The sequence below is a fragment of the Sturnus vulgaris genome, chromosome 2 (assembly GCF_052056855.1).
Source record: "Sturnus vulgaris isolate bStuVul1 chromosome 2, bStuVul1.hap1, whole genome shotgun sequence".
Lineage (NCBI taxonomy): Eukaryota > Metazoa > Chordata > Aves > Passeriformes > Sturnidae > Sturnus > Sturnus vulgaris.
Window position 1 is genome coordinate 33759169 of NC_142244.1, and position 15729 is coordinate 33774897.

A 15729-nucleotide genomic window follows, 5' to 3' on the forward strand; every position below is an offset into this window, starting at 1 on the left:
GATAAAGAAAAAAGGGCACACAAGGCACATCAAATGCTGAAATAGTGCCCCTTCCCCTTGCTCTCATTTTTAAGAGGACCTGGGCTCTCTCAGCTCCTAAACTTCTATTCAGTTTAAGTTTTGAATTATTAGTTGGAGATTGTCCTCCTTTTCTATAGCATCTGTAGTTTGTTCTTGGGACTGGTACTATCTGAACTGAACAGCACTATCCTTTCTTCAGTGCCAATGATAAGGAAAGGAATGAAAATTGGCTTTTTTCCCCTTTACACTAACTAGAATATTAGAGAGGGCAAGGCATTAGTGTGAAAGGCCCTTAAAGTGACACTGTTAGTAAACAAAAATCTGATAAGATTCAGTTTGTTTGGCACAAACTCCACCTTCTCTGGGAGTGAGATCATTCCCAATGATTTGCTAAAGATACTATGATCCTATCTTGCACTTTCCAAAGGCCTCACGTGTGGGGGTTTTTGTTTGGTTTTTTGTTTGTGGGTTGTTTTGGTTTTTTTTTGCTTTTTTTTTAAATTTCCTTTTTGCTTCAATACCAAAACAAATACTAAAGCCATAATATTAAGCCATGAATTTTTGTCTCCACTTTGGCCACCTGTATTTGAGGATCTATGTGTGTATTTTCTCCTTTTCCAGGCAGTTCATAAAACAAACACCTACTGCTATGAACGTTCCTGGGTCGCTCCATATTATGAAGAAAGTTATCTCCAGCTGAAGCGCTTTTACTCGCCCAGTAATAGCTTCCTCAAAATTGAGCCCAAGTCCAAGTCACTAAGCTGTGGCTCCTCCACAGAGATCCGGGTGCATTATATCCTTACTCCAGAGGCTGTAGGAGAGCAGAAGAAAATCACCTTTTACTACCTGGTGAGTTTGCACCTGCCATACAGTGAAGTTGTCACTGACAGTTATAGGGGTACTAGAAATGTAAGCTGTGGTTCGTGGCAGCAGTCTTTAAACACTTTCTTGTCATCCTTCATATGCTCTTTAGAAACAAAAAGGAGGGTCTGAGCTGGGAGTAAAAAAGTAAGGATGTCCCTCTGCCCTCTGAGTGAGCACAGGGATTCTGCTGCTGAGAGGCAGAGAGCTGGGTGTAAGCAGCAGACATGCAGCTCAGTTGCTCACTTTGCAGGGTCCCTCACTTTCAGGTTTGACCAATGCAAAACCACAATCAGAACAAAGTTTCTCCTTCCATTCAGGTGATGGCCAAGGGAAACATTAAGCAAGGAGGCACTCACATTCTGGATTTGGACCAGGAAAGTGGTGAGTTCCTCTCCCCCACCAAATTGTCACTCTTATGCGGGGCTAGGCAACTGTGGCAAACATACACTCTACTTCCATGTAAATACAGGGATCGACATCTGCATATCCTCCAAGATCTGGGAAGAGTCTGGCCTTTATTTTCTCTGTCTTTAGGCTTTTCACAGATTTGCCCTAATCCCCTGTGCCACTGTCTTTCTTCTGACACTGCATTTTCTGGGGGTCCAGTACTCCTTGGAGATACATCTGATAGTCTGTTTTTAGAAGCTGAAGCAAAATTCAGCGTACTTATGCACTGGAAAACGGACCTTTTCTGTCAGACAGGGAGACTTACACATCTCTGTGAGCACCAGTTCATCCCACTTGGATCCCTGGAATTTCATAATGGCTAGGATAAAGTTCAGCATGAAGTCAAACCTGCTCTGAGAGAGTTTTTTGTGCCTTAACTTTTTGCCATTGTTTTGTTTGCTAGACAATGGTGTCTTCTCACTACAGCTGTCTGTACAAGCTGAGATTGCTCCAGTGGCCCAAGTGCTTGTCTACACCACAGTCCCCAGCGGGGAGGTGATTGCTGATTCAGCCAAGTTCAACACAGAATTATGTTTCAACAATAAGGTAAGTGTCCGCTTCCTGAGGGAGCAGCCACCAGACTGCAGTGTGTTCAAGCTCACTTATTTTGATTTAGCCTGGTTAAGCTAATTTATTTAGATACACTAACACTGGACAAGCAACATATCAATTGTTGTAGGCAGCTTCACGGCTTACTGGTTTGTGCTAATGTGGAGGAGATCAACTTCTGGAAAAAGAGTGCTAGCAGGGGCTACACTGATAAAACCCCCTTTAGCAGCTGGTAAAAACTGCTGGTCCTGCAGATGGTCCTGGCTAAGGAAAAGAGAACAAGAACAAGGTTTTTGCAAGCTGGTTTTCTCTCCACTTACAGTTTTTGGGTACAGTACTGTGACTGCTCCTAGTTCAAGGACATGCTCTACTGTCTGATCACGTCTAGCTCCTACGTGGGATTGTCTCATCACATTCACAATGACCATAAACCCAAAACCACCTTAAAAATTGTATGAACAATTGTGATGCTTAAAGTTGCCAAGAACTCTTGGTGCTGATTCCTCTGGGACTGCTGGAAAGGAGCAGTAGCCCAGAGGACGTGTAGAGGGAAGTGTGCATGCATATGGGGACCTTGTAAATTTAGAACTGAATGCACTCAACTGGAAGGAAAAGGCCTGTTAGAATAGGGCGTCTGTGACATAGCTTTTCCTGTGGTTACAGGTGGGCTTGAGCTTCTCCCCTTCCGAAGGCCTGCCTTCCTCGGATGCTCACTTGCAGTTCCAAGCCTCCCCGAACTCCCTCTGTGCTGTGCGTGCTGTGGACAAGAGTGTTCTCCTCATGAAGCCAGAAGCTGACCTGTCACCCACCTCTGTAAGTTCTTGGTCTGTGGACCAAGTTGGAGCCTGGTCAGAGCAAGAGCAGCCAGAGCTGGAGTGGAAACAGAGAACAGTCCCTCTTGTCAGAGCTGACACAGGGAAGCTCCCCTGTGCTGCTTCTCATCTTCTTCCAGTGGGCAAAAAGATGAGAACTGGGCAGCAGTTGTTTCTTAGGGGTTTTGTGTGATTTTAGGAATGGCAATTAGAGAGCCCTTTTAAGGGGCCTGCTTGTCTTGGCCAGACCCAAACGCTGTTGTGTGTTTGATGATAATTTTTCAGTTATTCTCCTCATGCTTTTTCTTGGGGCAGCATCTGGAAGTGTCAAATAATTTATTTGCCAAGCAGAAAATGACAATCCCTGAATAAGGACAAAGTATTACAGATGGTTTGACCAATGTAATTTTTTTACTTAATGTATGTAATTTTTTATTTGAGCTATAATAACCAGAGTAACATGTAGAGAATTAAAAAAAAAGAGACAGTATCTCAAATTTTGATCCCTTTTTTGATTCCCAAACACTTACTGCTTTCAGCACAGGGAGGACCATGGCAACGTGGATACATGTGCTGGTAATGTGACTGTTACGGTGCTTGCATCCAACTCCCTCAGTTGTATTTCATAGCAATGGACACTAAAGTGCCAAATACTCTCTCTTTCTCTCAAGGTGTATGACTTACTTCCAGTGAAGGAATTTCATGGCTATGTCCATGGTTCAAACGTAAACTTGGAGGAGCCCCTGTGGAATTGTGTGACCGTGGAGCCAATAGTTCGGGATGGGATCACCTATGTTCCAGTAACGGGGGTGAATGAAGTGGACACTTACAGCATCCTAAAGGTATATCCCCCCTGGCCTGGTTAGGGAGTGGAATGTGAGAATGGCTGAGAATGCTTAAGTCTTCTGTGGCATCATGGAACTTAACAAGGGAAGGGTTTGTGCATCTGAAGGATCTGACACTTCTTTTTATCCAGAGGCATATGCTTCACACTTGGTGTAAAAGGAATCAGTCTCAAAGTTTTCTTACAGGAACAGGTTTGAGGTTGACTTGAAGTGAGGTTCTAAATGGAGGTAAATGATCCCATGCCATTATATTTACCTCAAATAAATCAGTATGTCCTTGAGCTGCATTGTAGCCACAGACATTTAATTCCAGAGAGAATTCAGGATAATCCTGATGCCTAGGCTGAAATTAGACTGGAACCTGTGTCCTAGAAAAAGAGGGGATATATCCTTTGATCTCACTGAGCCACCCAGGCACTCAGACCCAAGGACTGGAGGATCATCTTAAGGTCCAATCCAAACACAGTAACAGCTTCTCCATTTTGAGGCAGTAAAATGCCAATGTCAAGTCTGCTGTGTAAACCTCAACAGGATTCAGTAATAAAAATATGTTTGTTTTTTCTCCCATAGGAAATGGGTTTAAAGGTTTTCACAAATACCAACGTGAGGAAACCTCGGTTTTGTGGCCCTAGTAATCACATGTATGCTGCCCATCCACCACTTGCCTTAGGAGTAGCTGGAGCCATGCCTGAAACACCCATGTATGCAATGAGGACCAGCGGTAAGGAACTCGGTTTTGTTATTGCTTCTGTTCTGAACAGAGATCCTGTTTGTACTTTGGGATGAATACTTAAACAAGAGCTGGGGTTGTGAATTGAAACCTTGGAACTAGTACTGAGCCTATGGATTTGCAGATTCCAGCTTCTGAATGAGTTGTATAGGTCTACAGACAAGCTTTGGTAACTCCACATTAGAAATCAGCAGAACCAGAAGTGGTCAAAGACTGGCAGAGCAGAGGATATTATCCTGCTGATAAATTCTCTGTTCATTAGGCTTTTACAGTAGACTTCTATTCCTAGGTTATTGCTTACAGAGTGTCCAATACCATTTTCAGGCTGTTTTTATTGACTCAGCCAGTCTTATGTATGGTCAAAACCATGAAGTGGGTGACAAATTTTTCAGTGGTGAGTTGGTAGACTTTGGGAGCTCAGCATGGTAAGACATATATGGTAGAAGTCCAGTCTGAAATGGACTCATCCTATTATCCTATTTTTAAAGACTATCTCAAATCTTACACTGTAACAGGCTAGGCAATAGAATTGGCCTTATCATCCTTCAGTATCACACTAAGGAAAATATTTTAGAAATTATAAGTTATTCTAGCTGGATAGCTGATTCAGATAGTTCTCCTTTGGCACTAGAATCTGTGCTTTTGTATGTGTCCAGTTTGAAAACAATTTCAGCTTCTGACAGAAGTTGCTAAGATGCAGGATAGATGCCTCTTAATTATTTTAAACTGAAATAAGCAGCAGTAAGAAGACTGAAATACCACAATATAAAAACACAAGCAAGCTGCCTACCTCTTTTGCCAGGAGCAATGTGATAGAGCTCTGATAGCATCTTTTCACCTGTCCCTGAGACCTTCTCAGGCTCTGGAGATGCCTGTTGCACAATTAGTATGAATACTTGTTAGCTACTCAATTGCTATCCAAATGGAAAAATTCATTTAGCCAAAGTAAAGATGACAAAAATTAGAATTTCCTGAAGAACTTTTCTTATTTTTCTGCTTGGATGCATTTCTCTTTCTATTTGTGAATGCCAAGCAAACCAAGTCCCACCCACTCCATTACAATTATTGAAAAGAAAAGTAAAACAAAATGTTTAAACAAATTTCATCCCAAACACAGAATATTTTATTTGGAATAAATTTTGTATGTAAAAACTTTGTTTTAGTCAAAATGGCTCTTTTTACCCTTCCTATATGCCAGCTGCATGTTTTTATTTTGAGCATATTCAGCCTAGTTCTTGAGGAGGCCATAGCTTTGACAGGAGTTGGTACTCTGAGTCACAATGACCCTACAAAAACCACTTCAACAGAGGAATGTTCCATTGCTAGCTGGCCTGATTAGGATGGAGAAGAACATCACATGAAGGCTGCACCTGAAAGAGAAAAGGCTGCTTGCACAGAAGGTCCTAAATAGGTTTTTGCTCTAAATCCTTTTTTTAAAGCTTGTAAAGTGCTGGCTTCCAGACTTTGAGGTCTGCTGGAGACCAGCAGAAAATAATGGAAGGCTAGCTCTTCTTGCCAATATGCTCTGGCCCTGAAACTCACTGCTGTTGGTACCATAGCTCACTACAACCACAAGCATCTGCTTCTGACTGACACTTTCTCAGACTGAAGCAGGGTGCTGATATAGGTCTTGCTTGTTTGGAATTATCAGTAGTTGATTTCTTTTTCATCTCACCACATTCAGATATTCTGGCAGAAGGATTTTCTATGCAGTTGAGCACTCCTGAAGAGGTGACAGAGACAGTCCGAAAGTATTTCCCAGAAACCTGGATTTGGAGTTTAGTACCTATCAGGTAAGTACCTTGGGCTTGCTCATTCCTTTTTAATAAAACCGGATCTATAAGGTGAAAACATGAGTCCCAAAGTGTTTGTCCTTCATTGTTTTCAGAGACCATTTGGCAATCCTCTGAGATGAAATTATTTTCAGCCATAGTTAGGTTTGTCCAAAGAGTGAACTGGAAAATGGTGTGGTAGGAATGGTCCATCAGTAGCAAATGTACTGTGCCCCATCATTCACACAGCAAATACTGTTCAGTAGGCCAGAAGGGGTACAGGTAGTCACCAAAATGCTGTAAAACTGATCCTTCTGTCCTTGCTATCTGTGCTTTACCAGCTCTGAGGGAAAAGCTGATCTAGAAGTGACCATCCCTGACACCATCACAGAGTGGAAAGCCAATGCATTCTGCACTTCAGCGGACACAGGCTTTGGGCTGTCCCCAACAGCGTCCCTCAGAGCCTTCCAGCCCTTCTTCGTGGAGCTCACCATGCCCTACTCTGTAGTGCGGGGGGAGTCCTTCACACTGAAAGCCACCGTTTTCAACTACCTGCCTGCCTGCATCAGGGTAAGGGAGGTTTAAATTATTCTCTGTAGCTGTGTGCCTTCTTGTGCACCCCTTGCCTTCTCCTAGCCTTCACACCTTATCTCTCAGTAGCCCTAGACCCTTTGCCCCTGATATTTTATGTTATTTCTCCTACATACTCCAAATGCAGAACCCACAACTCCAGTGCCCTGCTCCTTTGCTATTGAATAAATAGTTATTGCTATGGCTTCCTAGCTGCCTGTCTCTCATGATCACCTTTTCTTAATTGCACCTCTCTCTACAACTGGCAGGTCAGTGTGGCTCTGGCTCCATCTGCTCATTTCCTAGCTACTCTGGTGGAAAAGGAGAAAGAATCTCATTGTCTCTGTGAGAATGTGAGGAAAACCGTGGCTTGGCTGGTGACTCCTAAATCCCTAGGTAAAGGTCTCAGGGTACTGGAAACTGCAGGAAGGGTTTCTTTGTGCTGTTTTCCCTGTTCAGTATTTGATATTAGAGCAAGACATTTTCCTGGGAAGCACTTCAGTTGAGTGTGTCTGATCTGGGGGGCAAAGGCCGATATTTGGGAGGCAAAGACTGGGCGACTCATGGAGTCTAACTGTGTGTCTGGCATCACATGCAGTACCATCAAGCCTTACTGCCCTTGGACAGCATCTCCTGAGGCCAGAGACATTGATGGCCAGCAGAGATATTCTGTTAGTTTTATTCCTTCCTGAGATTAGATGTCTTCCCCATGGGATCTTCACATTTTTTTTTCCACTGTTGGTGTGGTAGCAGCTGTGGTGTGCATGCAGGGCAACACTGTGCTGAACAGCAGTGGGGCTGGTCACACTCAGCACTGTGGTGTCCTAAAAGGTTCTCTAAAAGAGTCCCCTTTCAATGACAGCCCAGCTTGTGTAGAGAGCTTGTTTTTTGTGGGCAAGAAGCAGGGCCCAGCAGAAATCTCTATCCGTGAACCTGCAAGTTGAAACTCCTGAAAGTAGCAGTGAATCTCATTTCCTGGCTCTGCCTGGCAGGGCTGACTGACCCCTGTTTCCTCCAGGGCAGGTGGAGTTCTCAGTGACCACTGAGGCCCTACAGAACCAGCAGCCCTGCGGGAACTACATCGTGGAGAGCCCTGAGAAAGGACGGAAGGACACGGTCATCAGACAGCTGCTGGTGGAGGTACGTGGGCTGTGGGAAAGGGAAGTCTGAGCTTTCCTATGGGCTTTAGCTTACACAGTGATACAACCGGATGGGATGCTAGATAATCTCATCTAGCTCCCTTTCTTGTTAAAGGTTAGACCACATGATCTTTTGAGATCCCTTCTGACCTGGTTTGGTCTATTATTTTATGGGATCACTGTGCAGCATGGCAATATGATGGTTGTACATCATCTTTGTACTTTTACAGGGCTACATTAAGACTTCAGCTTAGTAATGTGCCTTGTGTCTCCTGGTACAATAAATTTACCCTGTCTTCTACTGTAACAGGACTCCTACTGCAATCCATCCTTCCCTTTAGCTCCCATTTGTCACCTGCTATTTCAGTACACTGTCTTTACAGCCTCTCTCTTTTGATGCACCCCCAGTAAATGTGCCAGTCAGCACATGCTGCCTCTCAGCTAATTGAGTGGCCAAGCAAACTGCCTCTTAAGCTGAGTGTTTTGCCATTATGGTTTGTTATTATGCCAGTCTATGGCACCAGGATGAAGGTGAGGGATTCACCTATGGGAATTTGATCACTGTAGAAAAATCTCCTTAAAACTACACATGAAAACGTTGAAATTTTGACAGCTTACCCATTTCTTGTGGCAGGAAGAGTTGCTGATGTGATGTGGAACACAAGGAATTCCTATGTGGAAGTATTGGATAGCCTTTATAGGAAATTGTTAGTTTGTTATATTCTGAGGGTGATAATCTGGCAGTTAGGTTCTATGTTCTGAGCTTTCTTCTGTATCATAAAACCTCCTAATATTTGCCCACCAAGTGCTATCAGTAGTGTCACCAGATACTACAGTGTACTACATCCTTCCTTCCTATGGTTAACATACACAATTCTTCTCCCTAAAGCATCTGCAGCATTACAATAAATAGCACTGCAGACTTCTCTTCAGCACAGTTCTCTGTAATGCTGCAGTCCCTTTGTCACAAAGATGTTAAGTGTCTCTCACTGTGTGCAATAGTTGCAGGTCATCCATTTGATGGTCCTGCAGTGTTCTCTCCTTTTCCGCCACATACAACCATCAGTTAGGATCACATTTCTTTTATTTGCTTAAATTATTTCAGAGCTCTGTATTTCAGGGAATGTTTGTGACTGTTTCTCCTTCTTCCCTTCCCTCACCTTTCTTTTTGCATATCCCTCTATTCTTGTGAGGATTCCTGTCTATATTTCCTGTCTCACTAATTTCTCACGTCTCTTGTTTTCCTTCATCCCATCCAAGCCTGAAGGAGTTGAGAAGGAAACAACCCAGAATTCTGTACTCTGTGTAAAAGGTAAAGCACACTCTCTGTTCCTGTGTGGTTTGATGGGTGGGATGTTGGAGGCCTACCTCTATCATATTCCATGTAGTCTGACACTTTTGGGTAGTCAAAACACACCCCATTGATAGGGAGTTTGAGACATAAGACAGAAGAAAGTCCTAAAGAATTGACCACCCTGCCTAAGCATCAGGGTATGATCTAGGACGGATTTAGCATGGGTGTTTGCATCCCTGCTCTCTTTAGTTCTGGCACTGGAGTTACAAGAGCTCTTGTTTTCCTGCACACTTAGGAGGAAGATGTAGACACATGATCTGCAGTGCCTAAAAGTGACTGGGAGTGGTTTCATGCAAAGATTGTATTACAGCCAGGGAAATATGAAGTAACTGAAATCAGGGCATTTCTGATAGGAAGAGTTCCTGTTGTTTCACTGAGTTCTCCTCCCATTCCATTAGCCATTTCTTCGAACTGCACTGAAGTTGTTTGGGTCTTGTTTCTCAGGAGTGCCTGCGAAAGAGGAGTTTTCCCTGTTGCTACCTGAAAATGTGGTACAAGACTCAGGCAGGGCATATTTCTCAGTGCTGGGTGAGTTAACAGCCTGACAGAAGAACCATGTGCTGGTTCTGACTCCTTGTGTTGACCTCCTACCTCATAGCTTTTTCCCTTGGTTTCTAGCACAGCTCGTTCTTGTCTTTAATCTCTTCTGTCCTGAGCACTTTCTCTTCTGTTTGTGCTATTTATTTTCCCTTTCTGCAAACCCTTTTTCTTAGTCTTCTCACAATGCCCTACCTTTTGTCTCATTTCCCGTTTTTCTTTTTCTCCACTGTTCTGTGTTTTGTTCCAGGACCTTTATCAATCCAGATTCTTTTGTTCTTCTCTGATATCTCCTGCATCTGTCATTCAGTAGCTTCCTCTGATTCTCATAGCCAGCCCTAAATATTGCTAACATCTCTCTGGTATCTCCTGCTCCTCAGGTGACATCATGGGCACTGCCATGCAAAACCTGCACCAGCTCCTCCAGATGCCCTTTGGCTGTGGGGAGCAGAACATGGTCCTGTTTGCACCCAACATCTACGTCCTGGACTATCTGAACAAGACAGGGCAGCTGAGTGAGGAGATCAAATCCAAGGCCATTGGATACTTAGTGAGCGGTGAGCTGGGACATGGCTTTTGCTTCTGCTTTGGCTTTCTTCTAGATCCTGCCTGGGGTGGGTCTGTCAGATGCTGGCCAGATGTTGAAAGAGGTCTTCTCTCAAACACAGATGGTCTCTGCTACATGCCTGAGGGGGCCTTTTGCTGCTTTTTTATTATTTTCTGTTGCTTAAGCATTAGTACCTGATCACTGCAGGCACTTTTCTTATGGGGTGGCAATACAGTGCAGAGTTGTCACTGCCACAGTGACTCATTCATTGTCATTTATATGTCCTGCCATCCTTCTGAAGAAAGGCAGGTGCTGCTTTTCCTCATGCATGACAAGCAATGCATGGCAGTGGGAATGTACCAGCACTTCATACTGGTTAGGATAGGACCAACCTATGCCTCTTTCATTTGTTTTTGCTGATTAAGTTATTTTTCTATTTCCCCGTCCCTCAGTAGACACTTTCTTGCATCTGAATCTTGCCTTATCTTTCCATTGCAGGTTATCAGAGGCAGCTGAACTATAAGCACCAAGATGGCTCTTACAGTACATTTGGACAACGTTATGGCCAACCAGGGAATACCTGGTGAGATTTCAATGCCACCTATCCCTCTCCAATATGCTCCTCTTTCTCACCCACACATTTATAATAAATACTGCCTGATAGTAAATAGGAAATGCTGTTGTAGACCAGCAGGTTTTCCAGAGCTAGTGTGGTCCCTATGCTGCCTCCTTCTGAACAAATAGGCTACATCAGCCAGCTAGATGGCTGAAGTGCTTCCTCCCACCAGCGGCTCTGAGGACCATTACAGACTAAAAGGAAATGGAGATAAATTGAGGAAGAAGGGAGCGGGGATTTAACACCCTGACTGAAGAAGGATGAAGAGTTGCAGTGGTAGATCTTCTAGACTAGCGTCTGCTGGAAAAGATGATTCCATATGGAAACATATGAGGAAACACAAGTAGAAAGGTTGAGAATCCAAGAGCAGTGCTGAATGTTTTCTTTCAAGTGCTTGTATGCTACTAAGCAAAGACAGGCTGGAGGAGCACGTGTGTTGTGTCATTTTGACTTATTGAAAAGTTTTGACTTGCCCCTGTATATCATTGTCCTGTGCATTCAGTTTCAAGTAAGGATAATAATGGAAGAACTCATCACCCTCAGTTTGCTTTTAGTTTCTGAAATGGTAATTGGCTTTTGACAGCATGTTGGCTTCTTACTGCATGCCTACTGCTTTTCCATAACTGCTTGCAAAACAAAACAAAAGCTTAACAAAAACTCTTTTAACATGTTCTGCTTTACTTTGAAATTGTAGGGGAGTTCTGGGAAAACCATGAAGCATGGATTTACAGTTTAAGAGTTCTACCAGCAGACCACGAGCTTGTGGGAATTTAATTATTCTTCCTTGTAATTTTAAGTACTTCTGTTATGCATATTTAGCTAATTGGCATGCAATTGCCCATATTTTTCAAAGAGTTTTTTTTAAAGACAGAGCAACAATCATTGTCCTTCAAACTGTAGCCTCAACACAAAGAGATCACAGGAAAGTGAGAGACAAAAATGAGAGACAAAAATCAAAGTGTAAAGCAGTTTTTTGACAGAATTTTTTGAGGTGAGGCTATAATATAAATAAGGTCTGACTAATTGGTCCACAGTTCCTCAGGCCTTCTTGCCTGTTTCCTGATTGATGAAGTGCACATGGGCCCTGTCAATTGAAATGGGCAACAGGCCTGCTCAGGCCCTTTCTTTTTCTCCCTTTCAGGCTCACAGCGTTTGTCCTCAAGTCCTTTGCCCAGGCCCGGCATCACATTTTCATAGAGGAGAAGCACATCCAGGACGCTTTGCACTGGCTGTCCTACAAACAGAAGGAGAATGGCTGTTTCCAGAGTTCTGGGACACTCCTGAACAATGCTATGAAGGTAACAAGTCTGCTTGGTTGTTTCTTTGTGAGGCCATAAGTCAGATGGGGTCAGCTGAGTTTGTTCAGCACACAGGGAGATGGGATATTCCCATGCCAATGTCAAACACTGCGGAGGGAGCCATGCACAATTCTGTGCTTATTGGTGACACCTTCACATCAGCTGCAAGGGGAAGGAGGCAAGCTAAAGGTCTGCAATGCAGAACAGTGCATTGCTCCTGCTGGAGTGGGAGAAAAGACTGAAGATATGAAGCAGGGTGGGGTCAGCATCTCCCTTTGTGTTTCCCTGCAGGGTGGAGTGGACAACGAGGTCACACTGACAGCCTACATCACTATTGCGTTGCTGGAGATTCCGCTGCCCGTGTCTGTATGTTCTGCATCCTGACTTGAGCCAGTTGTGCAGTGTCAGTCTATGACAACGCAGTATTAACCAGAATTTGCTCCTGATTGGAAAAATGACTTGGTTGTTGAGCCCTTTGATATATTTGCTGTATCTGGGAGACATTGTACTCTAGGTGTTTCTAGACCTCCTTCTGGCAATTCCCTCCTGAAAGTTCAGTGGGATGATATGCATTTCGTGATACAAAAGTCTCATTTCTCCCCACCCTTCTAAGCACGGGCTTTTTCTTCTCAGCACTCCGTGGTGCGGAATGCTCTGTTCTGCCTGGAAACTGCAGCAAATCAGGAAGAAAACCATGTGTACACCAAGGCACTGCTGGCATACGCCTTTGCCCTGGCAGGCAACAGGGAGAAGCGGAAGGCATTGCTTGACTCACTTGAAAAGGAAGCTGTGAGAAAGGGTGAGTGTTCCTGGTGGGACATGGCTTTCCCCAGCCTTGCACCTTCCCTCGGTAGAATGGCTTTTGTTGGTGGGGCAGTGGCTGCAGGCACTGGCCTCTGTGGGTAGGGAAAGGTGGAAGGAGAGGAAAGACTTGTGCAAAGGGATTGCTTTCTGGAGAAGTCCCTCTCAGAGCCCCGTCCTTCTTCTCTGCTCCGAGGGAGCTCAGCAGGAAGCACCAGGCACCATCCCCTTGGTGCAGATCCCTCGGGTGGCTCTGCTCCAACCTCTCCTCAGCCCACTCCTTTCTCCACGCCAGGCACTGCTTAGCACAGGCTTAGCAATGCTCAGGGACGTTCCTGCCTTCCAGGGCATGGGCTCAACACAGAGCACAATGCACATCAGTCTGAGAAGAGATGGGTGTGCTGAGAGAGAAAATGAGCATACAGGGCATTTTGGAGGCCACAGCACAAGTTCTGAGTTGTAAAAATCCTGTAATCGCTTGGAACTAATCTGCCTAAGTCAGGCTGGACAGCGGGTTTGGCCAAGCAGTGGGTAGTGGAAGTGTGAAGGGAGTATCTCCCACACCTTTTGCCTTCTCCACCTGAGGGTGATTGCTAAGCCCTGGTCACATTCTTTGGGCCATTTGGCCTCGCAGAGTTTGTCACTGCCGGACCCTGGCATGTCTACTCACAGAGGGAAGGAGTGGCATCCTCCTGAGGTCTCTGGTTCCCTGCAGTGCCCAAGTCCATAAGTGTCCATGTGAAAGTGGTGTCTAGGCCTGAGGCTCAGCAGTCTCATGCTCATTGTAAACCTGCAAAACGTGTAAACCCGACCCTTCCCAATTCACCCGGCACGACAGACACGTCCTGGAGGCTCCCTCCCCCCAGCTGGAGCACAGCAGGTGGAGAAGTGCCTTGCAGTATTTAATAGTAGCAATTGCTTGTTGTCTCTCTGGCTGCCTCCTGTGAAGATGGGTCTGTTCACTGGCAGCGGCCTGGGAAGGAGCCCGAGGCTGATCTCCCGTACTATCGCTCCCGAGCTCCCTCTGCGGAAGTGGAGATGACGGCCTACGTGCTCCTGGCTCACCTCACCTCGCAGCCAGCCCCTGCCCAGGAGGAGCTGTCCTTTGCATCCCTTATTGCAAAGTGGATCAGCAGTCAGCAGAATCCCAATGGAGGCTTCTCCTCCACCCAGGTGAGCTGCTTCCCTCTGGCCACCTCACACATCCAGGTCACAAGATGGGACATGTCAGAGAGCCAGGTGGGAGCACAGGAAGTTTTGTCAGGAAGGTGGGAACGGCAGCCCTGCAATAGATCCATGCAGTACCTACGATGGTTGCAAGTTCTTGAGAGGCTAGAGACAAATATTGCAGGTAGTGCTCCTGGGAAGGGAAATGTGCTGAAGCTGCTCTTTCCTCTGTCTTTTCTTCTTAACGCTGCAGAAAGTGAAGGATGGAGGGGAGGGTGGCAGCTGATGGAAAGGGCGGCCTTTGGGAGAAGAGACTGTGGAGAGGCTAATTGCATCCCCTGGGTGCTGGACTGATCTCTTTCAGGACACAGTGGTGGCTCTCCAAGCCTTGTCCCTGTATGGAGCTGCCACCTATGCCAAGAGCGGGGCAGCTTCCAAAGTGGCCCTGCGATCTGGAGGGGGTTTCCAGCAAGACTTCCAGGTGGATCCCAGCAATCGGCTGCTGCTGCAGCGCGTGCCCCTTCCCCAGGTGCCAGGGGAGTACAGCGTGGAGGTGTCTGGCGAAGGATGCGTCTACCTGCAGGTGAGGGTGATGGGAACAGGTGGCATCTGGGAGGGCAGTCCCTGGCCAGGCAGGACCAGGGAGAGGACAGGATCACGGAGTCATCCAGGTTGGAAAAGACCCTGAGATCACTGAGTCCTTCCATTGAGGTAGAGGAGAGTAAAGAACGGGAGAGAGGGGAGAAGTGGAAGGCTGTGGGTAAAGGGAAGAGGATAAAAAGAGTAGAGGAATGGGGAAGAGAGAGTGGGAGAGAAGGAGGGAAGGCTCTGCAGTGTGGAGGAGCTGTGAGAAGTGGGGTGGCTGGGTGGGGAGAGGGTCCCCTCTGTCCCACGTTGAGCAGGCACACCCACGCTCACACGGAGCTGCTGGCTGTCCCCTAGACAAGCCTGAGGTACAACGTGCAGCCCAGGCAGGAGGAGGCGCCCTTCATGCTCCATGTGCACACAATCCCAGAGGAGTGTGAGAACTCCAAGGCTCACAAGGTCTTTGATATTGGCATCAATGTCAGGTGAGTCTGTGTTTTGGTCTGAGCTTTCCTGTCGAGCCGTGGGTGCTGGGGGATGTCTGGTTGTCCCTGTGCTGAGGCAGTTTGGAAGCCCTGGGAGTGCAGCATATTCCTGGGAAGGAGGGCAGGAGGCAGCTGTTCTGTGAGGAGAGGCTCTGGAGGAAGGACTTGTCCTGCTGTGTGTGCAGCCCAGGGCTGGGCTAGTGGGAGCCTGATGACTAGAGGAACCTGGCACAGCAGGAGAAGAAGAGGCTGGACTGCCAGGACTTTGTGGGGTGCCAAGTGTTATGGAATTGCTGGAAGTGTGCCCAGCTTTGAGTTGATGTTCACTGAATCTTTGTTACTTGGTTCCTCAGTTACACAGGGGAGCGCAATGTCTCCAACATGGTGATTGTTGATGTGAAGATGCTGTCAGGATTTGTCCCATTGAAGTCCTCAGTGAGGAAGGTAGGAGCATGTTTGTCATACAAGCAAAATTGAATTATAGAATTCATTAAGGTTGGAAAAGATCTCCATGTTCAACCTTCCTCCAAATGCCACCATACCCACTTATTGCCATATCACAATGTGCTTTGTCTACTCTTTTTTTTTAA

At 45.8% G+C, this 15729-nt stretch overlaps 1 protein-coding gene across 1 annotated transcript in view; it reads left to right on the plus strand.

Annotated features, from left to right (window-relative positions):
- Positions 1-15729, plus strand: part of A2M (alpha-2-macroglobulin) — a 30323-nt gene that overhangs the window by 11417 nt on the left and 3177 nt on the right. Inside the window, exons 12-32 of the mRNA XM_088159195.1 lie at positions 643-870; positions 1203-1266; positions 1736-1878; positions 2545-2694; positions 3365-3535; positions 4109-4259; positions 5953-6061; positions 6382-6610; positions 6880-7006; positions 7629-7750; positions 9010-9061; positions 9548-9631; positions 10021-10197; positions 10686-10770; positions 11945-12101; positions 12393-12467; positions 12735-12900; positions 13852-14075; positions 14434-14652; positions 15012-15139; positions 15493-15583. Of these exons, the coding sequence (XP_088015321.1) occupies positions 643-870; positions 1203-1266; positions 1736-1878; positions 2545-2694; positions 3365-3535; positions 4109-4259; positions 5953-6061; positions 6382-6610; positions 6880-7006; positions 7629-7750; positions 9010-9061; positions 9548-9631; positions 10021-10197; positions 10686-10770; positions 11945-12101; positions 12393-12467; positions 12735-12900; positions 13852-14075; positions 14434-14652; positions 15012-15139; positions 15493-15583 (2952 nt within the window). The remainder of the gene's footprint in view (positions 1-642; positions 871-1202; positions 1267-1735; positions 1879-2544; positions 2695-3364; positions 3536-4108; positions 4260-5952; positions 6062-6381; positions 6611-6879; positions 7007-7628; positions 7751-9009; positions 9062-9547; positions 9632-10020; positions 10198-10685; positions 10771-11944; positions 12102-12392; positions 12468-12734; positions 12901-13851; positions 14076-14433; positions 14653-15011; positions 15140-15492; positions 15584-15729) is intronic.